This window comes from Onychostoma macrolepis, chromosome 18 (genome assembly GCF_012432095.1).
Source record: "Onychostoma macrolepis isolate SWU-2019 chromosome 18, ASM1243209v1, whole genome shotgun sequence".
In the NCBI taxonomy this organism is placed as follows: domain Eukaryota; kingdom Metazoa; phylum Chordata; class Actinopteri; order Cypriniformes; family Cyprinidae; genus Onychostoma; species Onychostoma macrolepis.
Window position 1 is genome coordinate 11,827,767 of NC_081172.1, and position 26,977 is coordinate 11,854,743.

The window sequence follows — 26,977 nt, forward strand, 5'->3', positions numbered from 1 at the left end:
TTCGAATAAACAATCATCTTAGTTAGGATATATGATGAGAAAAGAAATAGATGGATGTTACGCCTTTAAGAGTTAAGAAACTTGAAACCTTGTTTGCGCAACAATCAGTGCAGCTCAGAGCCGCCAAAGTGTCTAGACTAGCACATGATGGTAGTCAGCCAATGGCTCCATCGCTCTCCTCGGGGGCCCTGTGTGTGTGCGTATGTGTGTGTGACAGGGGGAGAAAAAAAGGAAAAAGCGAGAGAAACGGAGAAAGAGAGAGAGATCTGGGTTGCAGTTTGACCAGGTCTGAACACGGAACCAGGAGCACACTATAAGTCCACGGATTGTTCCTTTTCTGGCCCCGGCGCACGCACAAGGATATTTTTGGATCGCAAAAAAGAGTGCGCTGGAATAGTGGAAAACAACCGGAATGGTGAATTCTGCGAGGAATTGTCTGTGGATTTAATTCGCCGAGGAGCAGCTTCATTCATGTCACCAGACCCGCTGTTGAAGAGTGGATTTGAACGTGTTTCAAAGTCCGAAAACATTTGAGAGCGTGCGACTAGTGTAGCTTTTCTCGTGGGATTTTGACAACAAATGTCTTTGGTGTAGTTAAAACCCGTAGTGCACTTAAAATCTAAAAAGCATCGCACTGTAGCTCCACTTTCCAAACATTGTTCACATGTAGGCTACTTGACAGCGTCCTTCTAAAATGAATGCGTTCCTGTGTAGCCTTGCGGGTGTTTGATGTTCTCCGTTTTTTTTTTTTTTTTTAATGCAATATAACATTGTGCCTTCAAAACTAATGTTGTGGTTTTGCCACCAATATACGGTGCTCGGCTGTGCACGCGCTGCACGGCATTCGGCCAACATTAATGTTGCACGAGCTCAGAAATAGTTTCAAATCGCTAAGATCTGAACGTAAATAACTCATCTAGAGTTTCAAGTTGTCGTATGTTCAGGACGAAACGCTCAGGTCTTGTGCGGCGACTCTGGAGAAGCCGTTTGATTCCAGATAAAGAGGGGGGCGATGGATATGGCAAAAGCGGCGAGGGGTCTCGAGACGATCTGCTTGGCTCCAACCCAGAGAAAATTCCCAAGACGGAGTTCAGACCGATGACCCCGAGCGGGTCGCCTGGCGTGGACTATGGGGAAGTGTGTACGAGGAATCCCACTGCGAGCAGCGGTGGTGGCACCTCAGGGGGCGTCTTGGACCAAGATGGGGGTACGGTGTGTACGGTGGGAAGCCCTCGGTCTGTGCAGGACAGCGATTGTAGAACAGTCACTTGCTGTTTATTTAAAGATCGGGACCATCATTCTGGGTCTAGAAGCCCGGAGCCAGGCTCGTGCCAGTTTGTGCTGAGGAACATTGGCTCTTCTCGGGACCCCGGTCCTCTTGAGAGCCAGGAGACGAAACCTCGCTCCGTCATGGAGCAGGAGCTCAAGACCGCCACCTATTCACTATTAAAAAGGCTAAAGGAGAAAACCTTGGATACTTTGTTGGAAGCCGTGGAGTCCAAAGGAGGGATGCCGAGCGACTGTGTGATGGTATCGCGGACCGAGCTGAGGCTAGGCGGCCACATGGCTCCTCCACAGCTGCTCATATGTAAGCTTTACCGGTGGTCAGACCTGCAGCACACGGCCCAGCTTAAAGCGCTCTGTGAGTGCAAGAGCTTCGGAGCTCAGGACGGTCCGGTAGTGTGCTGCAATCCATATCATTATAGCCGACTCTGTGGGCCAGGTAAGCGAAGAGCTCATTGACGAGTAGCCTATATGTCTAAACCCTGAACTGACTAGATTTTCTCATTATTAGGCTTCGCTTTCAACCTGCTGTTATGCCAAAGGGCTTTCCTCAGGGTTCCCCCAACAGATGCATTGAAGCTTTGTTGTTACAGTGATTCATATACTACAGAATGCCATTGATAAAATGAGTGCAATAGCAAAGAAGAATTTCGACTTAGGCTACTATTCATGTGTAAAGAAATGCTGTAAGCAATTACGTTTCAGTGCTTTAAATAGCTTATGTCAACAGTGACTTAAAAAGTAATTTGCACATTGTTCACAATGTAGCAGCCCTGTACTGTCCTGTCCTGTTTTTATTTTCTGCTACTTCATAATTTGACATAAAAGTTGTATTGAATCCAGGAAACTAGAAGTAAAATAAAGCATAATAATTGCATATAAAATGCATGACGTTTTTAAAACGTAGCTATTTCATGCAGGTTTCTGAATTGACAATAGACAGCATGTGTGACCTTGATTAAATTAGGCTACTGCTTAGTTTATTAATTATCTTCTGCTACAGGGGTTATACTCTCCAAATTATTGTCTCTCAAATAGGCTAGCAGTACGGTTGGGACAGTCATTTTTATTTGATTTAGATCATTTCATTAAAGTCTGATCTCATGTAAACACTGACTGTGTGGCCTTAAAGATATAAAATCCAAGTCCAAGCAATTTAAGGAACGCTGTGCGTTTTCATTCCGATATTTTCCTTAGTCAAGCCATTAGCTTTAATATAATATAGCCATTCGCTGGCTGCTTTCTTCTCACAAGGCTCACCAACACTTGTTAGTTTCTAAATTTCAGATGCTATTGTGATATGTTTAGTCTCAAATAACTCAAACGAGCAGATTAACTAGTTAAACCGCTCTTCACATGCTTTAAAATCCCACAGATTGATGGACTAATGTAACGATTAGAATTCCTAGCATTCATATGATAGATTGACAATCCCGTGTGGAGGACATTGGCAACCTGAGGCACTTGGCAAGCTATAAATCAGTTTTTCCATAATAAATCCTCGCATATTAAGAGATAATTTTTAATCAAAGGCTTCAAACTGACAATTACACTCTTTGCTCAGCGTTTTATTGGAGTTTCTCAGAGCAGAGACGCTTGAGGGAGACAGCAGCCCCTCTCTCTCCCCTCTGTTCTCTGTAGAGACGCATAGCTCACAGGCGCTCATGCGTGTCCCCATGAAGATGGTATTTCTTTCATGCGATTGAACAACAGACCCCTCTCAATCTTCAAACTCCATCAATGGTTTTGACGGGTTTTTTCAAGGTTAATTTTCACAGACGACATTAAATAGAGAATCTATTGTTCAGACGTTGCCCCATGTCTGTGAGCGCATTTAATCACGTAAAACAGTGTTTGGCCAAACATTTCAGTGTATTTAGCAAGGTCTTACAAAGAAACGTTCTTTTACTAATGGGTTTGTTTATCGATGTTTAGCGTTAAATAAATGTATTTTGCTTTGTTGTAGCTATAGATTAAGATGACAGTATTTACTTTGGACAACACACGCTTCCTTTTTGCGATGACTTTTCGCTTTGAAATGATATCAGTTTCAAGTTGCGCTTTAAAAGTCACTTTTTTTTTTCCTAAGGAGGACCCCTCATGCTATTTAGGTGAAGGAGTGGCGGTAATATACAGTTTGCATACAACTGGCGCCAGACTGACTCGCTGTGTATCTGAGTGACTGAGTTTAGGATCCTGGCAATTACTGCCGCCACTCTTAAAGAGACAGTCCACATTATGCTTTTATTTTTTCCCCCACGACCAAAAGGCGAGGTCATTACTTGTCCAGAGACTTTTTTCCTTTGTGCCTTCGAACTTTTAATGCTTTTTTTGTTACTAGACGAGTTTTTGCGCGTTGAAAATTCGAAAAACCTAATTATAACGGCTTATAAAGCCTACGTTGTTTTGTTAGCTTATAGAAACTCAAAAGAAAATTAAGTATTAAACTGAACTCCTATTAAAAGATATGTTTGTACGTTTTGAGGTAACACGCAGCACCTACCTGTATAGCAATAACCAGATTGTAATAACCAGAAATAACCAAGTTGGAATCTGCAGATTTTTTTTTTCTCCAGTGATTTTGAGAAAATTTGAAAAAAATGTAACTCATGGTGTTAAACATGGGAAAATGTGTTAACCAGAACTAAGAGCAGTACACACTCGTTGATACCTCAAAGCAGTATGAAAACAGTACAAATATTAAACAGCTGAATATGCAAGAAAGGAAATGTGTGGAACTTTGTAAATGGCAGGCATTTGAATTTTGCAGAAATCGGCTGCTTTCTGTGCAGTATTGTGTATACACATAGCATATGGACCTACAGAATACATACATTTTCTATAGTGCTGTAGACAAGATTGTACATATCATCTACATTGTGTTTTGTCATTAATATATTGCTCTTTTCGTGAGCCACAGACACAACCTAGTCTGTCCAAATTAAATAATATATCTATGTAAAATTGTCGTTTGTTTTTCTATTCCAATTGTAATCATACTGCTGTTATATTTTAGAGTCACCTCCTCCTCCATACTCAAGACTTTCCCCTAGCGAAGAACACAAGCCACTGGGTAAGTTTCACATACGCACTCTAATTGCTGATTAAATATGTATTTATTTAAGATGTTGTAAATGATCATGTATATGCACATTCTGTGGGAACAGATGATGTGAGATCATTTACTGACAAATTTAATAAAATAATCTGTGTAACAAAATAACCTGGCCAAAATAAGTCAGTGCCATCAGTTGTCACCCACTGGTTGAATCCCTGGCTTTACGGAGAGCCAAAGGGGAAGCAAAAAGTAGAACAACGTGAAGAATTTTAATGGTGGCAATTAGGCACAGTGACCAACTGAGAGCCAGTGGAGGCTGCAGCCAGTATCCGGCGGGCCCATTTTCAGCATGCCAATCTGGAGCCGGCCTGGGCTCGGCCCTGTCTGTTGTGAGGGTTGCTGGGGCCTGGCACTGGGCTGGGATATCCTCTCGGTACCATAGCTCAACATCGGGCACACTGTTGACAGGAGGTGGTACCATCTGGAACTGATGCTTTGGTGGTTTGCAGCTCAGCCTGATAACTCATTTATTTGTTACTAGGATTGGCTCAATATCAACATATCAGCTGTTGATACAGCACCAGTACCAATGAGATTTCACAATTTTTAATAGCAAAGCAAAATATAGTTAAATAGTTAGCAAGCTTCTGTGTAAAAACAAACAAACAAATTATATAAACCACCATTCAATTATTTAGAAAAAAGGCTCACCAAGGCTGCATTTATGTGATTAAAAGTAATATTATAAATATATGTTATAAATAATTTAAAATAACTGTTTTCTGTTTTAATGTATTTAAAATGTTTATTCTATCTTTTGATGGTAAAGGTGATGGCAAACCATTTTCAGCAGCCAACACTCCGGTCTCCAGTGTCATATGGTCCTTCAGACCATATCATTGTAATTTTCTGATTTGGTGCTCAAGAAACATTTGAAAATTAAGATTTATGTGGCAACCATGATATTTCTTTTTTTTTCCAGAATTTTTTAATGAAACAAAAGTTCACAAGAACAGCATTTATTTGAAATAGAAATCTTTTGTAACACTGTAAATGAATAAAGGTATTAAAAATCTTACTGACACCAAACTTTTGAAGGGTAATGTAGATATTTATATAATAGAAAACTATGGAATGTTGCTTGGTAGCTGTGCTTTTAACAATCCTAGTTCTATCATCAGATTAAAAATGTATCAAAAATGACATTTCTAACTAACAAACTCTAACCAGTTGACATCCTTTATCTCCTCAGATCTGTCAGATTCCACACTGTCTTACACTGAAACAGAGGCTGCCAGCTCGCCTAACGTCACCCAAGGGGAATTCTCAGGTGAGTTTAAAATATATCTGCTCTAAACTGTCGAGTTGCTCTGTTTTAATTCGGTTTGTTTGGAGTCTTCGTGTCAGCATGGCCTGTGATACCATTGTCAGACTTGTTGCTGTTTTTTCCAGTCCCGGAGAGCTCATGTGGTAACATCTTTGTTCAAACAAATGCTACGTGCCTGTGATGGTGACCTTGCACCAGATATTTACTTTTTCCCCATTCTGCAAGAGAAAGCACTGAGCATGCAGAGGGTGTTTTGCCTTTTAGTTGTCATACAAATCTCCGAGTTTGGCAGGAATATTCCAGTGACATAGTTTTGCATCCGTTTTAAGGACCAGGAAGGGGTTAAGTTCTCAGTAAAAGGCTAAAATGCAAATTAAACAGTAAGGCATACCTTCTGCTGTCCTAAGTTCTGTGGGTTCCCTTGGAGTGTGTTTGAATAAATGAGCAAACTTTGCAGGTAATTTGGTTTTTATGTTGTGCTTTGCTCCTCCTCATTAAAGGCCATTAGGAGTGGAGAGAGTGCGGTGGAGATAAAGCTCTCATTGTGAGCCCAGCAGAGGTTCAGTGGGCTGTGTTGGCTGGCCATAGAGCCTGCCTCCCCTCCTCTGTTTTCTTTCAGAAATATTTGAGTGGGATCAAACTGTAATAAGATCCAAGCTTGCAGGGACACACACACACTCGAGCACACCGAGTCACGTTATACGCTCTGCACACAACAGCGCGTAACGGAACACGCACACACAAACGCACATATCAGCCTTTACGGCTCTATCTTGACCGGAGTAGGCTTTTTTCCATTGCTGTGAAAGGGCCACACTGAGAGAAAAGAGGAGAAACACTCTTGTGTCATGGTTTGAGATGAAACACTCCCCTCTTATGGAATGAAATCAACATGCTTTTCTCATAAAACTGGAACCGCACCGTGCATGCGTAGGATCATGGCCGCAGAGACAGAAAGGCTAAGGCCTTGTTTTGCAGCGCTAGAAATAGCATTCAAAGAGAGTGGGTCAATCCACCCCCTTTACCAGAAGGAGCTACCTGAGCTTGCGGCTTCATGCACCCTGTCACCACCACTTCACAGGCTGGCGACACTCCTTGCGCAAACAAATGATGTTTCAAATGCTTGCTGAGATTTTTTTCTGTGGATTGGGTTTGTGTGAGCCATGACTTGCTTGTGGGTTCATAATCGGGCCTTTTTAGCCTGCATGCAGGAGTGTTTTTAACCAGATATGTTTATTATTGTCATATACTGACTTTAAAAGAACAAGCATGCATATGGTACCATATTGGTTATCAGCCAATATATTTATTTTTTAATACATTTGATCAATATTGTCCATATTTAATATTTAAATGTGCATGCTCATTTCACATATTTGTGCATTTAGATCACTTTATAAAATGTTTAGTAACATACTAAATGTAATTTTTGAAAAATATTCATTTTTTAATATTGTCATGGCTAAATTCAGTTGTAAAATTTAAAACTATTTCTTTTGCTATCATATAACACCCATTTAAAAATTTTAGTAACACTTTCAAATGTAATATTTTGGGATATTAATATTCATTTTCCATACTGTACATTATGATAAATTCACTTAGTGTTTTAATATTTACATTTATTTCTATAAAAGTATAGAATTTTATTACGTGTCTCTGTACATGGAAATCTCGCTAGTTAAGCATTCAAAATACATCACATACAGGTTTTTAATTTTTTTTTCAGTACAGCTTATAATAATTTGGTGCGTAGCATTGAATTGACAACTCTCCAAAGAATGTCTGTAGCTGAAATTGTTAAAATTCCATAGGTGACCCTCTCCAAATCACTAAACATAAGGGATGTAGATTTGGAGAGGGTCACCAATGGAATTTCATCTCTTTCCTTTATGCTACCTGTACAGCAAGAACGAAAGGAAACGAATCTAAAAGCGTTCATACATATGGCCATTCACCCACCCTGAGTCCCTTATCCCACCCCACCCACATGCAGGAACTAGTAAAGCTCTTGAAAGTGAGGCCAGGGGGCCAAAGGTGGGAGGGGGAGCAGATTGCAGCCCCCTGGGCGAGTGTAACTCCTGCTCTGAACACTCATCCACTCTGTTTGACAATAGCAACAGAACACATCTCAACGAGTCTGATGAAAACTCCCTGCCGCCCAAGGGCGAGATTTTAGAGAATTTGGCGTCTTGGTTTGAAAGACAGTCTGTGGATGCTTGAGATCTGAGGCTATTTATGTAATAGATCTTTGATGTCTTGCTGCCTCAGTGAGTTTGTTTGAAGCACACTGCATTAGGATTTTCAGCTCAAATCTTCATTGAGTTTCTGTAAGCCTTTCTGCATGTATTTAGCATTTTTGCGTGTTTGTGCACGACTGTTTTTTTATTTTTTTTTTGCAGGTCCTGGAATCCGTGTGAATATTTGCGTTTCTGTGTGTTTGTGTTGGTGTCTGAGATGTCTGTGCTTCCGTGTTTGGGTACATCTCTGTCTGTTTGTGTTGTTTGTATCTGGATGTCTATAGTTCAGCATTTCAGCCGCAGTTTCTCGTTTAAAAGCAACTGTGTTTGTCAGTTTATGTCTACACTGTGTCAACGCACAGCTATTGATTAAGTGTTCGCTATGTTTTCAAAGCATGGCCGTCGAAACATGTGGTCGTGATGTGCTACATGTGTGTCTGTAAAAATGTGTGTGCGCGTGTGTGGTTCCAGTCACATTCTGTAGCTGTGACTGGGTTGTAATGCAGCCCACCTGTTTCCTCACTCCTTGTTGTGGCCGTGTGGAGATCAGAATTATGTTCTTTGAAGTAGGTCTCATTGCTTCCTGTATAACTGCATGCATGTGAGTTTGTGTTTCCTCTCTGTATTGGGGTTTTTGTGATCTTTGTGGTTCACAAGCCCCTGTATTGGGAGGTGGTCTCCTCATCCTCTGATGCTCACTGAGAATGTCAGCATGATCGTGAGGGTGGGCACAATTTTGTCATGGTTCATGGTTCATGGGGTGTAATTTGAATTGGAGACACTCACAGGATGTTGAATTGGATTTTTAGTTCATACAAATAAAAAACAGATAATTGTATTCTGGAAAATTCCATACTGGTCCATAAAATTCTTATACACACATTTTATGTAAATAATTAGAAGAAGCGTTTATGTTTTATCTATCTATCTATCTATCTATCTATCTATCTATCTATCTATCTATCTATCTATCTATCTATCTATCTATCTATCTATCTATCTATCTATCTATCTATCTATCTATCTATCTGTCTGTCTATCTGTCTATCTATCTATCTATCTATCTATCTATCTATCTATCTATCTATCATTGTAGTTTTTCTACTTTTATTCTACTAAATTATACTTAAATTTTCGAGTGCAGTTCTGCATCATATTTGCTAGAAAATTCAGCAAGTGAATTGCAATTTAAAGATCTCAATTGGATTCTGAATGACGCACATCCCTGCTGCAGAGCAGTAGAATTGTTTTCCCAGTGATTATTAGTCTCTATGATGAGGGATCTGACAGATGTGGAAGGCCGGCAGGGCCGAAAAACCAGTGGCTGTTTACAAATCATTCTCAGACCAGCTATAGATGTGCTACGGCTGAGAGATGCAACCTAATAAGCCCCCTGGAATTTGTCACCATATGTGGAAAAGGAAGCAAATCCAATGTGTTTTCACGCTTGTGCTTTCTTACTTTAAGACGTCACAATCACAGTGAGAACTTACTGTAGTTGTGTCATCACTATGAGAGAGACCTCACGTCCCTCTGAGGAGCCCTGTGGTGCCATTGTGTTTTGTATGTTGTGTTTATTTTTCCTCATGAATGTAGGAAAGGCGGTCAGATGGCTGTGTGGGTAGGTTCATCGAGTGCTCTTTTGGCCTGAGGAGGAGGAAAGGCTCAGTCAGGTATAGAGGAATGGTTTGGTGGTCTGTAATTTTACTCTGGGTTCACTCCTGGTGCTTTGTGATGTTTACACTGCCCTCTCTGTTTTTGGGGAGTAGACCACAGCCAGGCTGGCGTCCCTATGTGCGGCCTATCGGTGCTGTATGTCTTAAAAATGGAAAGCAGTGACAGTCTCATTCAACTGTACTGGACTTTACCAAACTGATCAGCATTATGACTGTAAACCAAAGCCACTTTTCCATCAACAGAGTGTTAGTGGTGTTGGTGTCCAATCTGGATCTTTTCTGGCTCTGCTTAGCCCATTAGAGCTGGTGGTTTTAAACAATAAACAGGTAACATCGGAAGCCAGGGTGTAGGGTAATATCTCCAAGTATAGTTTTTAATTTAAGACCACATAAAAGCAAAATTGAATGGTGAAAAACTAGATCAATCCCATTATTCTCTGAATATGTGGCACAATGCTCATTCATTGGACTAATTCCAAGACATTTATTTTTCCCCATTTGAAATAATTTCAATTAGTTGTATATATATATTGAAATATGAAATCTTTATATGTTTAAACAACAGTAAACAAACACTACAATGTGCTTTATAGGTTTGTGAGTTGGTCATGTAGAAACACATTCAGTTATTATTGATTTCTCAGATCAACGGCAATGTGGGCAGATTCAGAGATCTACCGATCTGCACAGTTTCAGTGGAAAAAGGGTATGCATCATGAAGTATGAGAGGTGCTGAATCCTAGCTGATCTAAACAGGTAGCATTGCTTTCACAAGGAGCCACTGGTTGATCACAGTATTGATAGTACAACTTCTTGTCTTTGTTTTCGTAAAACTGCCGTCTTACAGGCCAGCGTGTGTTTTGTTTTGACTGATAGTCTGATACAAGCATAATCACATACTCTCCCTATCAGAAAATCACAAACAGACGTGTTTTTTTGTGATAAACTGGCAGCAGTACACACATGCCAGTCTGTCTAGGTCTGATCTGACCTCATTTCTGCAGTGCATGAAAAGGGCATCTGGACGCCCAACAATTAAACAAAGTAATCAAAGCATGTGACGGCGTGCTGATTACCATTGATTTGATTGCGTCCATAGATTCTGAAAAGCCTTAAAAAGGCATGTGATGTCTTCCCCTCAATTTATTAGCTGGCTTGCAGACGCTTGAAAATATCTAGACTGAGTTTCAAATTCTTTTTGTTGTTAATGCTTAAATCTTGCATAATAGTTCTGTCATCTTTTATTTACCCTTATGTCGTTCCAAACCTGTATGATTTAGAAGAATAAAACAAAAAAAGAACTTTGAAAGAATGTTTATGCTGATCTTTTCTATACATTGAGATCATGTAGTGACCACCAGGTACTGTCAAGCTCCAAAAAAGCATCATGGAAGTACCAGACAAATTGCCAAAAATGATGCCTTGTATATTTCAAGTCTTCAGAAGCCAAAGCATTACTCTGTGGAACAGTTTAACATGTAAGGCAAGCTTGCCTTCTCAAATTTTATTTGCACTTCTGCATATTCAAACCATTGTTGTCATTACTGAAACTTAATCTTAACCAAAATTAGAAATGCTGTCGTAGCAACTAACTGAAAAAAGTTTAGGTTTAAATACTAAAAAAAATTGTAAAATAGAATATAATCAATCAATAAACTTTATAAAAATGATAAAATCACCTAAATGAATTACTAAAAATGAAACTAAAATTAAAATATAAAAGATCATTCAAAACATTTATAACTATAATAGTATATAAATAATACTAAAATAACTTTGATTCAAACTTCCCAGCACGTTCATGAAATGAGAGTGAATAAATGATTTTTAGTTTTGATTAAAGTTTTCCTTTAAAACAGTGATCGTGAGAAAGATCATAGACATTTGATATTATGTACGCAATACGAAGACTTTAACTACACTGTATTTTTTCCGTCGCTGAGGTAAACTAGGATCATGGGAGTGACATGAGCTGTATTACGTCATTTACAGCAGAACTACGAATAATGAGTTATGTAACTTTAAGAGTCTAAACAGCTCTGCATTGGGACAGTTTCAGTTTGAGCTATCCTTTTCCACTCTCTTTCCTAAAAACCCATGCCAGTCCATATTACAGAAAGACAGAACAGTCCCACACACGCACATGCTGCCCTGCCGCTATAACAGTGTTACTATGCCAGTGAAAAATGAGCCACAGTGGGGTGGACAGTGCAGGGGCCACCCTTTTGCCCTCCCCCCTCATATTCCCTCACCTCAGTATCTCTCCCTCTCTCGTTCTTTCCCTCCTTTTATCTTTTTTTCTCCCTCTCCCTTATTCCCGTTGCCTGGCACGGGGCCTCAGGTTTCCACCGCAGCCCCAGAGCCTGCCCACACTCCCCCAGGGCCCCAAGTGCTCCAGGATACGGGATGTGGAAATAATGTGACTGGAGTACTTCCACCCTGCCTCCAGAAAATCAGGTCCTGCGGATTGTTTATTTGAGGGGAAGGTGGCCTCAGCCAAACATCCTGTTTTAAAAAGCTTGCCTGGGTTTTGTAGCGCAGGGGCTGCTCAACTACCCCTTTGACGGCAGGGGGAAGCTGAGGAATGTTGAAGAGAAGCCCAGCGGCCTGGAGGTGATGGGTTGGGATGTGCATTTGTATATGTGCGTGAGACTACATGTGTCTGTGTGGCATTCGTTTGATTCTTGTTTTTTTTTTTTTCATTTTGACGGAGAGATGCACAGCATGTAAATATAAAACAGACGGTACCGTGCTGTCATGGCTATACCATACAGCTCTCCTTGAGCGTGTGTTCCTGTCTTGAATGACCGACTTCCTCTTCCCCTTGCATAACACACGTAAACAAGACAAACAAATGCTCATCAGCCAATAGCAGACAGCTGAATTAGTCGCCCACCTCTATTGTATCTCACAACAGATTGAGAAAAAGATATGCATAATTGTTTATGGTCATGCTGTTTATGTCTTACTGAGACTGTAGCGTGTTTTTGTCTTTTTCAGTAGATTTACATGTGTAAGTACATGCAGCTTGGCCTTCTCAATGAGGAACTGGACTTGGATTTTAGGGATATTAGATTAAATTGTATTTTTTTTCTCACCACATTGTTTGACCACAGTAAATATTTCAAGATGTGAAGCATTTTGGAAAAGCAGAGATTTTGTTTCTCCAAAGACTGTATTTGCTGTATTGTTGTGATATCAGTCACGTATTTCACAAAATCAATATCAAGAATGACTGTTTGAGTCACTATTGGCAGTATGATAATAGCTCTTTCTAGTAAGTGAATGTGACATCAATTTCAGCCAGGCATATTCTTTTAGTCGAATTTAGACCTACACATTGACAGAAAGCATCAAAATGCAGTCGCAGTATATCAAATTATATTTTATTTTACAGGCTTACACTGTGACATAAAGCATGCTTATTTATCATCTAGTATATGTGACAACCAATGTGTTTGTCCATTTCAAAAGAGAGAAGAATTTGTGTAAAATTGAAGACCATTTGTACAGGTAATCATTTCCTCACTGAGCCCACCCCCACCCAGTAATGAGTGAGAGATCGAGTCCTGCAGTGCACTCTGGAAAAGCTTGGGGCAGCCCATCTCTCCTCTCCCTCCACCCTGCACGCCGCTGCGCCTGCCTGCCTCCTCCAATAGAGCCATTCATTCAGTCCGGGCCACGGGGTTAGGGAAACAAATAAAGAGGCAGCCATGCCATTAAAAATGTATGGAATGTCCAACTGTTAGTTTAGTGTTTTAGCGAGCCTCCTCTCAAGGCTGTGGAAGGGGGAACAATACTCCGTTCAGTGACCGTCACCATAAAGCTTTTGCTTTCTGTCTCAGCTGGCCTGCGCCCAGAGGGTAGCCGGCAAAAAGGTGGCAGTAGTAGATGCAAAAGCCGGTTTTGTTTTCTGACCAGTTCAGGATCCACAGTAATAATAAATTCCTGTGCCTGGCACTGGGATGGACAAGCGGTGATTTAGGCCTGCGGTTTGATTGCCTAGCTAAAATAAAGTGAAGAATGTTTTCCCCCCTTCCTCCCCAGAGGAACATTGACAGTTGTGCAGGGACCTATGGCAGTCAGTATTTTTAAAACTGGGAGAGCCAATGCATTCCTCTGGCCTGCAGAATGCACTGTGTGGATTAACTGCAGGGGCCCATGGAGTCTGACATCCTCACGTTAACCTTCATTAAGAGAGAGACACAGAGCGTGCATGGAGAAACGGACACAATGTGTGGGGCGTAATGGAGCGCTAGTTCACTCTAGTTTAGTTCACTCAAATTTACTCGCCATCATTCTTTCTTTGTGATTTTCAGGTGAATTCCTTTCAGTTTTGTGTACGTCTTCTAGGTGTGAGTACTTTTATGACGCAATGTTATTCTCACACTGGATATATTTGACACAAAGCATTTTTTAAAAATTTTTAACGTGTACTTTCTCAGTTTTGTTTTTCTGTTTCTACCTTTTTTTTTCCTTTCTTTCCACAAATTTTTTTCTTTCTTTCCCAAGCAGTGATGATGTTCTCTTGTTTTAGAAACGGGTGCTACAATCAAAAGGGTTGAAGGCAGTGCACACTTGTCAAGCTAAATCATATTGGCACTGGCATATTTTCCAATTTTTCCAGAGCTCTGTGAGGAGAGTTGTTTTTTCCCCCTTGTGTTTGCTGCTCAAAATTATGGAAATATTATTCAGACTAACCGAGCAGGATACGCATGTCTGTCAGAGGGAGCTGAGCTCACAAAGGGGGACTTTTATTATACTCTCAAAGAAGTCAAGAGATTGAGTTCAATGCCTCCTATACCTGGAATTAACTTGTTGACTGTATATATATGTATGTATGTATGTATGTATAAAATCAATCAATATATATACAGTATGTGTATAATGATTATTTTTTATAAATAAAAAAATACTGCATGTTTTCTCAATTCAGTTGCCATTGGCAGATGTGACATACAATTAACTTTTGACTGTTACACTCTTACAAAATATTTCACCAAGTAGTACCCAGGTATTGCAAAATAGTCAACTTATTCTAGTGACCAAAGAAGAAGTCGTCTGTTTTTCTTAACATTTAGGAGTCCTTGATCCTCACGCTAATGACTGCAAAACAGATAAGAAAAGAGAGATAGAGATATAGCAAGAGAGACAGGCCTGGCGATCAAACTGCAATCACTCACTCTTTCACTCACTTAGCCGCAGCACATTCTCTGATGTGATTAGTGGTATGACGAAGCACACTGTACCTGTTTAAGTTTGCCCTGTTGGTCAATCTAAGCGCGGAACAAAAGACTCCCTCAGAGACACAAAACGGGATTTGTGAGCACCGGAGAGCAAGAGGAACACTAAGTTGATCTGCACTAACTGGACGTATTTGCTCTGTGTCCAGAGTTTGGTCTCTCTTTCTAAATGCAATTACAGCTCTCAATGGGGAGTTCATGCCATACCTCAGTGGCCCTTATTGAGGACTTGGAAAACCCACAGCAAACAAGCCTATTCACTTCTGCTTATTGTGGGGTATTTCATGGATTTTAGTGGTATTTTGAGGTAAACATGTCTGGGGGGGAGTGTCTATTAAAGTATATGCTACTGGTGTCCCTCAAGGCTATGTCATTGGTGCTTGGCTATTCAGTCTTTCTGTGTATTTGTCTGTCTTACTTTGTCTCTTTTTTACCTAACAAGCTTTTCTAAAGTAAGCCTTCTAGAACTGAGTAAGTTTGTTTTCTTAACACACTATTATGAAGTAGAATGAAAATATATAATGTAAATCATAATAAAAAATAGTTTGTCTAATAAAAATAACAGTCAAGAATGACTGTAAATCATTAAAATTGTATTTATATGCACTTATGAAACAACACAGTGATACACACCAATATTTAGCCTACTTATTTAGTATTTATAAAACTCTTAATATCTTTAGGAAGTAACATTAAAACCTGTTAATTTAACATTGCGCTATATATCGCCAAGCCCTAGAGCATCAAACTGTCTCTTCGTCCATGTTGACAGATTTGATACCTCACAAAGTATTAGAAGTGCTCGCTTGTGCATTTTTAATTGGGGGAACATAAACAATTTGCTTTGTTTTAGAAAGCAGCTGTGTAGCTACCCAGCACTTGCGTGACTTCAAGCTTTTGTGACTGAAACAGAAGGCGAAGACGGCATGGCTGTCAGGATGCATTCACTTGAGTGTTTATGATCCATTGGGCCGATCAATAGCACACCATCATCTGAGCTGAGTATGTGTCCATCACCTTGCAGATGAGCTGTATCCAAATACACAGCTTTCGCCTTAAATTAACCTGAGCTCAAGAACTGTCTCAACCGCTGGCCTGGCTCCCTGCTCTGAAACCGTACCTGCTGTGTAACATTCAGCTGCCAGAGCCCATTTCCCATTAATGTAAGGCTAATATCTTTTATGACAGCAATATTTGCGGTGATCAAAGTCTGGATTTCTGATAAGTTACACTTAACAGATCATACTCACTTGAATAATAGATGATTTGTATTTTTTGTATCTTTATTCCTTGAATAACAATAAGGATGGCACTGGAACCAGTGAAAGAGAGTTTTGCGAAGATTAACAGGACTATCATTTGCCCTATTGGATCACTGCTGTGTTTTCAGTGCAGGTGTGTTTTTATGTCTTGCAACCTACTCATTTGGTTGTTTTTGTTGTCAATTTTGCTGTTTTAAATATGTCTTCAAATTTGTGAGACTGATGTGTGATAGCCTTGGCAGCATCAGTTACAATGGGTTGAAAAATATAAATAATTGTATGCCGGTGTTTTTCAGCAAAATTGTGATTGTTTATATAATTGCTATTGCTATGCAAAAACATTAATAAATAAAATAATAATAATAATAATAAATTAAAAATGTACAAATAATTTTAAATGGTTGTAATTAGTTTTACATTAGATTTAATGAAAATTATTTTTTCTGACAAAATATATACATATTATAATATAAGTACAAATGTATATTAAATATAAATTAATTGTTATGCAATTAATAATTATAAAATATATTTTTACATAAACACACAATTACATGTAAGAGATATTTATTGTTTATATTTTTACATTTTATTTTATGTGGTTGATCCAGTGAAAATATTGGCAGAGTAATCCATATTGTTTTAAAGAGTTGTTTTTAACAGGGTGGTGTAACTTAGTAATTATTTTTCAGGGATTTTAACTGCATGATTTTGGAATGTCCCCATAATGAGTGTACTGTAATTTGCTTTGGATAAAAGTGTTGACTAAATGACAGATAAGTACTTAGTGAAAGGGTTTCAGAGTTCATCAGATCTTTATGGCATAAGTAATGGATGTTTTCATGGCTTCTTAAATACTATGCAGTCACCTTTAATCTGCTTTTTGCACCTTGAAAGTGCTGAACATTCACACTCAAACACGAACCAATAATCTATCCCACACTCCCATATAGAAGCAGCAGCAGTGTAAGGTTGCGAGCGAGCAGTAGATGGTCTGTATTTCTGGGAGTTTGTCCTTCACACTGCCCCGTCTGTTCTCATGGTAAAGGAATTCGGTTTGGATCCCCCAGTCCTTCTGGCTAAGTCTCACCCGTGGAGATCAGTACACAGATCTGTGGGTCTTCGCACCGTTTGACTCTGCTGTGGAAATCACGGCAGAGGCCCAGCGATCTGACCTGGGGAGACCGCATACTCGTTCATTTGTTGCTCTGGGCTCAGATGGCCCATGTGTTGAAATGTCAACACTAGTGAGTGTTAAGGAATCCAGAGAGGCTGGGCAGCAGCGGCCGTCAGTGAATCTGACTAGCTAAGCTGTGCTTTATATGGGTCTGAGGTGTGAATCTTACGCACATTTGACCAAGTCGTCATTAACACTATAGAGCCATAGTGAAAGGATTAAAATACACACTTGCCATTTGTAATGCAATCTGCGTGCACTCTGTAAATTCAGGCTGTGAATTTGTTTTTTTTTGGAGTTGAGTGTTGCAACCTATGACAGATATAGGTTGGTATATATATATATATATATATATATATATATATATATATATATATATATATATATATATATATATATGATTTGTTTTTGGCAGTTACAGGTAGTATGTAGTATCAGCAGAAAGGACATTGTTGGCAAAAACTGATATAGTGCAGTGAATATTTTTGTTCTGTTTTCCTGAATGAAAAAAGAGTGTATTTTAAATATGATATCTGCTAAAAGCGAAATTAACACTAGCATATAGATGATTTAAAGCAGCCAGAAAACTGTCATTTTGTTTTCCTGCTATCTTTAATCCTCTCTCAGAAATGGAACATAGAGTTATTCTCTCAGCATGATTCCATTGCTTTTACTTCTGCTGCCTTAGATATGTTGTCTCACCATTTTTAACAGCCCAGCAATGGTAACAAGGAGCCTGAGAAAACTGTAAAAACTCTAAAATTAATGAAGTGAAGGGAAGAAAAGGAGAGCGGGTCAAAGAGAAAGAAACCCATCTGTGTGAGAGTGCCGCCCCAGTTAGTGCGTCTGGCTGATAAAGCAGTCTTTGATGGCAGAGATAGTACAGACGCCAGCCTAAATGTGGCCCGTTAGTGTGTTGTAAGTTGCTCTGTAGTGATAGTTGTCTAAAAAATCAGAGCCGTACCAAAGAGAGGCTGGTGGGAGGGAAGTACGGCGGCATTGTTTGTTATGTTTCACTTTTTCCCCCGGTCCAGGCAACCGTAATTCCAGCTTCCCTCTCTGACCCCAGTGAGAAGAAGAATGCCCAGGCCTGTCAAGAGTGGCGTCAAAAGATGAATTCTGTCCACCATAAAACTTCACTGTGCTCTCTCGTTCTGTTTCTCCTGCTCACATAAACACTCTCTGTCTTTCTCCCCCTCTGCCTGTCAGCGCAGTGGTACAGTCTAATAGCTGGAGGGAATCTAATCCTTGGCACAGGATAAGAGACTCAGACTCCCCCTCCATTCCCTCCCTCTCCATCTCTCTCTCTCTCACTCGCTCTCAGTTCAGTTCAATTCAAGAAAGCTTCGCTGCCATGAATGTTAGGATCACATTATTTCCAAAGCAACAGTGTCTCTCTCTCTCTCTCTCTCTCTCTCGTCTCTTTCCCTCTCTGGTTAAAGGGTCTGGCAGGAGTGCTGCGGAGGAATGAGTTCATCTTTTCAGAATTCCCTGGATTAGAGGGGATGAAAAAGACAGGGATGTGGGCCTGTAGTTTGGTGGGAAGAGATGACAAGCTGCTGTTTTTCCTCTCGATCTTTCTCTCGCTCTGGATCTGCCCAGAGCTCTATGGACGTGTGTTTACCCCGAGGCGGTTCTTTTCTTGCCTTTTCTCCTCCCTGCATGGTGCTTTTAAAAGCATTAGTGGATAATCACATAGTATCGCCATTGAAATCAACCCCCTTTTGTGTACTTAGAGTTAATTACCTCCAACTCACCCCAAATGAATTTTTTTTGGTGTGGTGTGGAGGGTGTGTGTGTGTGTGTGTGTGTGTGTGTGTGTGTGTGTGTGTGAGCAGATCCTCCAAATCTCTTTTTCTGTCTTTTTCTTGTAGTCGTTCCACCTCAAATGAAGTCTCACTCCTGTGCATCTGCAAAAATGTAATGCGAGACATTGTTTGAAATACAATATGATCAATGTATGGTCCACATTTTTTCATGCATAATTCATTTTATACCATTCCTGTTGTCTTTGGTTATAATGCACTGCCTAAACACAATGAGGTGAATACACAAAACAATTGAACACTTTATTTCTTGTTCACAAAGCACCTGCAATATAGTTCAATCCAGGTGCATATTAAAAATACCTACATTTTTAGAGCACCTTTTATGTTTTTGAAAGAAGTCTCTTATGCTCACCAAGGCTGCATTTATTTGATCAAAACATCAGTAAAAATGGTAATATTGTGAAAAATATTACAATATAAAAGAACTGTTTTCTATGTTAATATATTTTAAATTGTCTTTTATTCCCTTGTTGGCAAAGCTAAATTTTCAGCAGGCATTCTTCCAGTCTTCAGTGTCACATGAACCTTCAGAAATCATTCTAATCTCAAGAAACCTTTCTTACTATTATCGATGTCGAAAACAGTTCTGCTTTTTAAAAAAAAATAGAATTCTTTTGTAACATTCTAAATATTTGTTTACTGTCACTTTTGATCAATTAAACGCATCCTTGCGAAATAAAAGTTTCTGAAAAGTCTTAATTTCTTTAATACTTAAAATAAATCTTTAGCATTGACCCAAAATGTAACAAATTAAATGTATTTCATCTCATTTTCTAGCATCAGTGCAAAACCAGCTTTGAACTCTAGAGGTACAGGACTTTAAAATAGGACTGAAAACAGTCAAATTAAATTATGAAAATTATTTTTTGCCACATTCAATCCATAGTTAATATACACACGACTGTGACTGCACATTAGTTAAATCTTTACACGGTTGCTTGACAACCATAAACAACCACACAATTGTGCTTAACAACACCCCTTAATAACACGTTATTCCTCGTCTTGACTTGTCTGGGGCACATCCCACTCTGTATTTTTCTCATTACTCCACGTTTCTTCATTGCACGTGTAAATAACGTAAAACGGTCCTGCCCACTGATAGCCACACACTGTTTATATCACAATTCCGCCCAGTCCAACATAGACAGTTTTTTCCTTTGATGTGAATGTGACCGTCTGGCCTGGGAACGGACTGTGAATTGCATGTTTACCTTACTGATCGAGTAGCACGTCCACCAGAGCATTTTGTCCAAGCTCTGAGTTTCAAAGGAAATACCTTTGTGGCTGTCTAGCTGAGTGTATGTGTGTGTGTTTTGTTCATTTCAAGCTTTGTAAAAGGGGCTGGTATTTGTCTGAAAACAAAATAGGGACTAAATAAAAGACTTTAGCCTTCTGACAAAGTAACCTTTAGTCTCACAGCCTCCTTAAGCTCTTACTTTGTAAGTCAACAAGGCCCTCGCCGTTGTTTGATCTCAGCTGGCCATGTTTGCTTTCCTTTGAGCGATTTACTACTCTAATAATCTTTTCCTCAAGCAACTGGTGCGTTTTTGACCAATTTTGCACCTGTGGGTTGTGCACAGAATGATACTTTTAAACTGATTGTTTTTAACCCTGTAGTTTACAGCACACAACAGCAATGTTTGTGAATCTTTGTGTTTTTCAGTCGTTCCGGCTGAGCTCGGGAAGGGGTCAGACGCCGCTGTCCCATCAGAGCCGCTGACGGCGTGTGTCTCCAAGGAGATTGACACCGGCGGAGACAGCTTTGAGAATATAATAACAATAATAACATACTCTACCTTTCTAATGGGTAAACCGAGCTGTTAAAAGGTGCTGGGGTTAAATGAATGCAGAGAAGCGTAATTGCTCCCAGCTTTTGTCTTCCACCCCTCGTGAAGTGCGTCGAAAAACTGAAGAATTCTGAGGTGTTCTCACTTTAGTTAGCACTTAGTCTGCCGTTATTATCTGTACTCAAAGTGATGGGCCCACAGCGCTTAAGTGTTGTTAACTAAACTGTTGCTGAGTCATTAAGGTACACGAGTTTAGATGTCCACCGCCTTTGAACTAACACCTACTCTCTGCAGTTGATAGCCTAAATGAGGTTTATTATACTAAAGTACCATCATTGGCTGCGATTAGAGCCGTGGTGCCGTCCGTCTGTCTGTCTTCCCTGGTCTGAGTAAGACTGTATTTCCAGCTCTGGCGGCTTGTCAGAGGCTCTTCACTGACTCATGAGTGAGGCCTCCAGGGAAGGGGGAGACAGGAACTCTGTATCCTGCTTGTTGTGCGCTTGCTGATGTGCATTTTCCAGCCCCTACCTGAACACATGCACGCACACACAAACACACTGCCACGTGGTGCAGTCATTTAACGTTCTGTCAAGCGTCGAATTTGTTTCTTGAGTTGAAGTGTGCAGATAAATGGCCTGTTGAAGCACAGGATTATGCAGAGATGACAGACATTGTGCAATATGAATATTTAGCAAGGAAAACTCAATTTATAATGGTAGCTTGAGTAGTTTTGTTGTATTGTGCATCTTTTTATATATTATCTTTTTCGGAGTGTCTATTTACACTAAGTGCAAATAGCCCGACTTGTTGGCAGAGGCTATTTACACTAACTCCACCCACCAACATGTGGTTGGGCTAGACAATATTACAGAAGAAGGCTATCAAAGAATAGCTCCAGTGGCGTAAGTGGTAAAACGTGTAATGCAGACTTCCGAGTTTGAATTTGCCTTTTGCTGAACTCGTTCTTGTCCCTTTTCACATCGGAAAGGCATTTATTTTCAATAAAAACTAAGAAAAATAATTGAAAAGTTGAAAATAATTTATTGGGTAGGGTTAGGGTAGGTGTAGGGAGGGCTTTATTGTCGCAATAAGTCAGCATCCATTTAATCATTTTAATAAAACTTATAATTTGCACTCAATACATTATTATTGCATACTGTTTTATAACGTACTACAATACTGAGGTGCAGATATTTGTATTATAAATAGCAGAAAATACTGCTAGTTTTACATAGTGTAAATAGAAGCTATGGCTATTTGCACTTAGTGTAAATAGCATATCGCTAAGAAAATACTGCTATTTTCACTTAGTGTAAATAGCATCTATCGCTATTTAAACTTAGTGCAAATAGCCACTGCCTATATTTTTATTAAGAAAACGTATACAGTAGTAAATAATAAAATATCTAAACATACTTAAGTACTTTATGTACATACATTTAATTATATATATTAATGCATTGCATGTAAAAGATATATATTAATTTAAGTGTATTAAGTTAATATTAAGTTAAATGTATGTATATACACGTATATTTGCCATTGGGGTAAAAAAAAAAAAAACTCAATGGAATATATATTCTCTGCAAAACATAGAAATAAGTTTAGTTTTAGTTTAAAATAAAAATAAATATTAAATAAAATATATACATATTTTTAAATCCAGTCTTAATGTCTTGTTTTATGGGTTTTCACAATGTTTAGAATTTTCTTACTGTAAAATGAACCTAATAAATAAAAACTACTGATATATGTATTGATGTTTTGCAATGTGGTCGCTAGCTGGTGGACAAGCTACCATATTCCAAAAAAACAGCTTGAACATCTTAAGCTAGTTTGAATACTGGTAAGTGATTTGTTGCTGGTCTATCAGCTTTGACCAACTAGAAAGCTTCTACCATGTTCCAATCATAGACTGCATTTTTCAGCAGGGAGTGTAAAGGAAGAGTAAATCTGCAAAACAAAGAGATGGCACTGGCTGGATTTGAGTTCTAAGATTCTAATGAGTTTGCCCGATTAGTTCTCTTCCTTCCCCGTCTCCTTTCCCACTGACACACTCACACGGCACCGCTCAGGCGAGAACAGCCAAAACACACACTCCTCTCTCAAACACAAACATTGGCTGATATTCTCTTCAGCTCTAATATACTTAAAACACATGAACACACATGCACAACACCCTCAGGAAAAGGGCCGGTCTCTGGGCTGAGCATTGTTCGCTCCCAAGCTAAACATTAAATAGATTATTAACCTTTAATCTTTGCACCTCTGTTTAAACCCACAGAACAGGCAGTGCAGACTCAACCACCCCCTTTCTGTGTCTTTTTCCCTCTGGCTCACATTAAAACGGGGGGGAATTAATCATATCACAGCACTTCTATGTTAGACGGCCATGTGAAACTTCCTGCTGCATTGTTTCATTTTTTGCATCTCATTGATTTAGGTATAAGTTCAAATTCAGCCCTCATTAGGCGGCATAGCTGGAAGCATGTCTTCCTGTATCCTTTCCATTGACCTAACATAGAACTACTGGCTTAACGTAGAGGAAAATGTGCAAGATAAGATCTGCATGATTATTATGATTTATTCACACCATTCTCCATGAAGTGTTTTTGGATGAAAACAGCCAGCGCAATGGTTTCATTAGACCATTCGGTCAGAAAAACCACCTTGCAAGAGGATGTAAGGAATTCTGTAATGTTAACATGCAGGGACCCCGCGCAAGGGGCCATTTCAGTAAAGAGAAGTGTGTTTAAAATTGGTCCTGATTCCACAAATCCAAACAGCTGTGCTTGAATGGGCAGTAGTTGTCCTATAATTAATTTCTTTCGAGTTTGTTTGAGGTGTTTATTTTCCAGTGTATTTTGTATTCATGAGTTGTCTATCTTGGCACTGGTTAAAGGATAGCTCATCCAATATTGCAAATTCTATCAATATTTATTCATCTTCAACCTGATGAACACAGAATATGAAATTAGACTTTGAAGAATCTTTTTGCGCCTATATTCTATACAATAACCAAATAGGTTCATATTGAACCTACAGGACTTTTAAAATATATTCCAAGTCTTCAAAAACCATGCAATTGCTCTGTTTGAGGAACATACCAAAATTTGAGTCATTTTTCACTTATTCGGGCTGTCAAATTAAATATGGCACTATTTGATCACCAGACATACAAGAACTAATAACATCACGTTATTGATGAGTGATGCTATTGATGTTTCATATTATTGTTGTCCTACCAGCGAGTGATGCACCGAAATAACACCAAACCCGAAAATAAACTTGTAATTGAACCAAAAACTGTAACTAATAAATAAGGTTTCAGTAATTAAATTAGGATAATCCAGTTGTAGTATAGTTTTTTTGCAATGCACCTCAATGCATCTCAGTTTTTCAGCCGAACAAATTTTACTTGCTGCTCTAGGATCATTTTTGGTCACAATGAAGCTTACCTCATTGTAGCTTATCCACATTATCTGCATGAAGTAAATTCTGACTGTCGAAACATATTATTGCAATAGAGATTACTAATGATTAATGATTACAGCCCTTCAAAACTATTTCGGCCGAAACGTTTGCTGAAATTTCGGTACATCACTAAAATACTATGGCTTCAGAAGACAGGAAATATAGTGCACAAGTCCTGTTCGGAGCATAGCAGCCTTGGTCACTGCGAACTGTTGCTATATGAAGAAAAGCTTAATAAAGATTCTTGAACTCTCCTGTGCTTGTGCTTCACCCACAAATGTACAGCATACAGGTTTAGAATGACATGAATGTGAGTAAATGATGTCAAAAGTTTCATTTTTTAATGACCTGGACATTTGTTCGACCCTGAATGAACAGGGACTATAGACCTGGACCCTTAAAATCTCCTTGCCAATAGCCTCTCAGGAGGGAAATAATGGCATCACTCAATGTGCAAGTTAATCTGAGCTGATAGCGTGAAGCCTGAGGGGTCAGGGGGTCACAAGCTTGCGCTAAGTTGTCAGGGAGCTGAAAGCTGTCCCCCGGCCCACAGCGGGAGCTGGCAGGGAGGGGACGCTCCCTCTCCACCCAAGCCATCACCACCATCACCCACCCACAGGAATGTGGAGGAGAATAGAGATGGGGGTGGGAGTTGTCGCCGGATATGAGCTCATAGCTTTTCCATATCCCCCCTTCCACAAATACTTTCTCCCCGGATCAAGAAAGAGCGGGCAGAAATGCACACAATGCATGGCGCATTGTGCTTGGAAACGTTTAAGAGTGTGTGTGGCTGAGATAGACACGTATTGACGGAGCTGTAACTCATTCAGGGTTTGGCACCAAATAGAAGTCTGCAGACAGACTCCCAAGCCATGAAAGTGAATTAAATGAGCTGATTTAAAGGGTGTTTAGTTGTTCTGTGTAATGTGTGCATTGCAGGTATGCATGTTTTTTGGAGCATAAAAGCTTCAACTGAAGTATTTTTTTAATGTAATAATTTTTGTTTTGTTTTGGGGGCAAATTTTTTTTTTTTTTTTTTAGTTTTTTAGTTTTTTTTACAATTTCCCACCTTCAGCTGTGCTTTTGCATTCAGCACACAAGTAAATAACTAATGAATTAAGTTTTGAAGTAGCGCCCTCTTGAGGCAGCACATGACAGTGCAGCATTCAACTCCACATAATAAACTACCTGACCAGCAAATGTTTTAATTTTGTTTGCATTGTATTTTATTTGCAAACTTACTAACAGACCCGTTCTCTTTTCTTGTTTCAGATGCCAGTCTATCACCTGACGCCCCCAAGCAGAGTCATTGGTGTAACGTGGCATACTGGGAGCATCGGACACGGGTGGGCCGCCTCTACACGGTGTACCAGCCCGCCGTCAGCATTTTCTATGACCTACCTCAAGGCACGGGCTTCTGCCTCGGCCAGCTGAGCCTGGACCAGCGCAGCAGCACCGTGCAGCGGACGCGCAGCAAGATCGGCTACGGCTTGCTCCTCAGCAAAGAGCCAGATGGAGTCTGGGCCTACAACCGCAGCCAGCACCCCATCTTCGTCAACTCACCTACCCTGGACGTACCAGGGAGTCGTAGTTTGGTGGTGCGCAAGGTGATGCCCGGCTACTCCATCAAAGTGTTCGACTACGAACGCTCGTCCATGCTCAGGCAGGGGGCCGAGTCCGAGCTGCTAGACGGACCGTATGACCCGAACAGTGTGCGCATCAGCTTCGCGAAAGGCTGGGGCCCTTGTTACTCCCGCCAGTTCATCACTTCCTGCCCATGCTGGCTCGAGATCCTCCTCAACAACCACAGATAACACATACACACATGGACTCAATTGTGTTGAGAGACTTTTGGACTCCACAGACTATCCCAAATATCATCTACTTAGATTTAATATAAAGTTTTATATATTATAAGAAATATATATTATACTTGTAAATACTGGAGTCATTTTTACGATGTAATTATTTATGTATGGTGCAATGTGTACATGGACAAGAGGAAAAAAACGGGAAATGCACTTTGGCTTATATATTATATATATAAATATCTATAAAGATAAAGAATCTTTCAATACCAATTTGAAAAATTATACAGCAAAAATAGGAAGAGCCTGGTTTTGGTGTATAGTTTTCATATACTATTAATATCCAGATGAAAAGCTAACACCATTCACACATTGATAATAAAGTATTCGCATAATATTGCTGTGCTTTCTGTCTCTCACTTACCCTTTTTTCACCCATAAAAATATTTGCTTCTAAATGCTTATTTTTACATGAAAAAAGAAGATAATGTGAATGGAATAAAAGGGGGTTTTCACAGCGATACCATTTTGGTTTCTTCAAAGCACCTTTAACTGAATATTATTTTTAAAAAGAACCTTTTTTTCTTGGTGTGAAAACATCTAAAGAACAATTTTCCACTATAAAGAACCTTTTGTGCAATGAAAAGGTTCAATGGATATTAAAGGTTCTTCGAGGAACCATAGATGCCAATAAATAACCTTTATTTTTAAGACTGTAAACTATAATCTTATTCTGATATTAGGCTTTGTGTTTTATCATCGCATTCTCAATTGTATTTTACATGGTGTCCTAACCAGATGCTTTTTCC

General features: G+C 39.5%; 1 protein-coding gene across 1 annotated transcript; it reads left to right on the plus strand.

The window, feature by feature from the left end:
- The first annotated feature begins 249 nt into the window (after positions 1 to 249).
- On the plus strand, positions 250 to 26,565 carry smad6b (SMAD family member 6b). The gene is made up of 4 exons (XM_058751901.1): positions 250 to 1,723; positions 4,301 to 4,357; positions 5,595 to 5,672; positions 25,633 to 26,565. The coding sequence occupies exons 1-4, from the start codon at positions 937 to 939 to the stop codon at positions 26,172 to 26,174; spliced, it is 1,464 nt and encodes a 487-aa protein (XP_058607884.1). The 5' UTR covers positions 250 to 936; the 3' UTR covers positions 26,175 to 26,565.
- Positions 26,566 to 26,977: the final 412 nt, after the last annotated feature.

Excerpts from the sequence above, each read along its gene's own strand:
- smad6b (XM_058751901.1), top strand. The coding sequence starts at position 937 with ATGTTCAGGACGAAACGCTCAGGTCTTGTGCGGCGACTCTGGAGAAGC. Across the intron at positions 4,358-5,594 it reads CGAAGAACACAAGCCACTGG|ATCTGTCAGATTCCACACTG; the intron begins GTAAGTTTCACA and ends TTATCTCCTCAG. Across the intron at positions 5,673-25,632 it reads CACCCAAGGGGAATTCTCAG|ATGCCAGTCTATCACCTGAC; the intron begins GTGAGTTTAAAA and ends TTCTTGTTTCAG.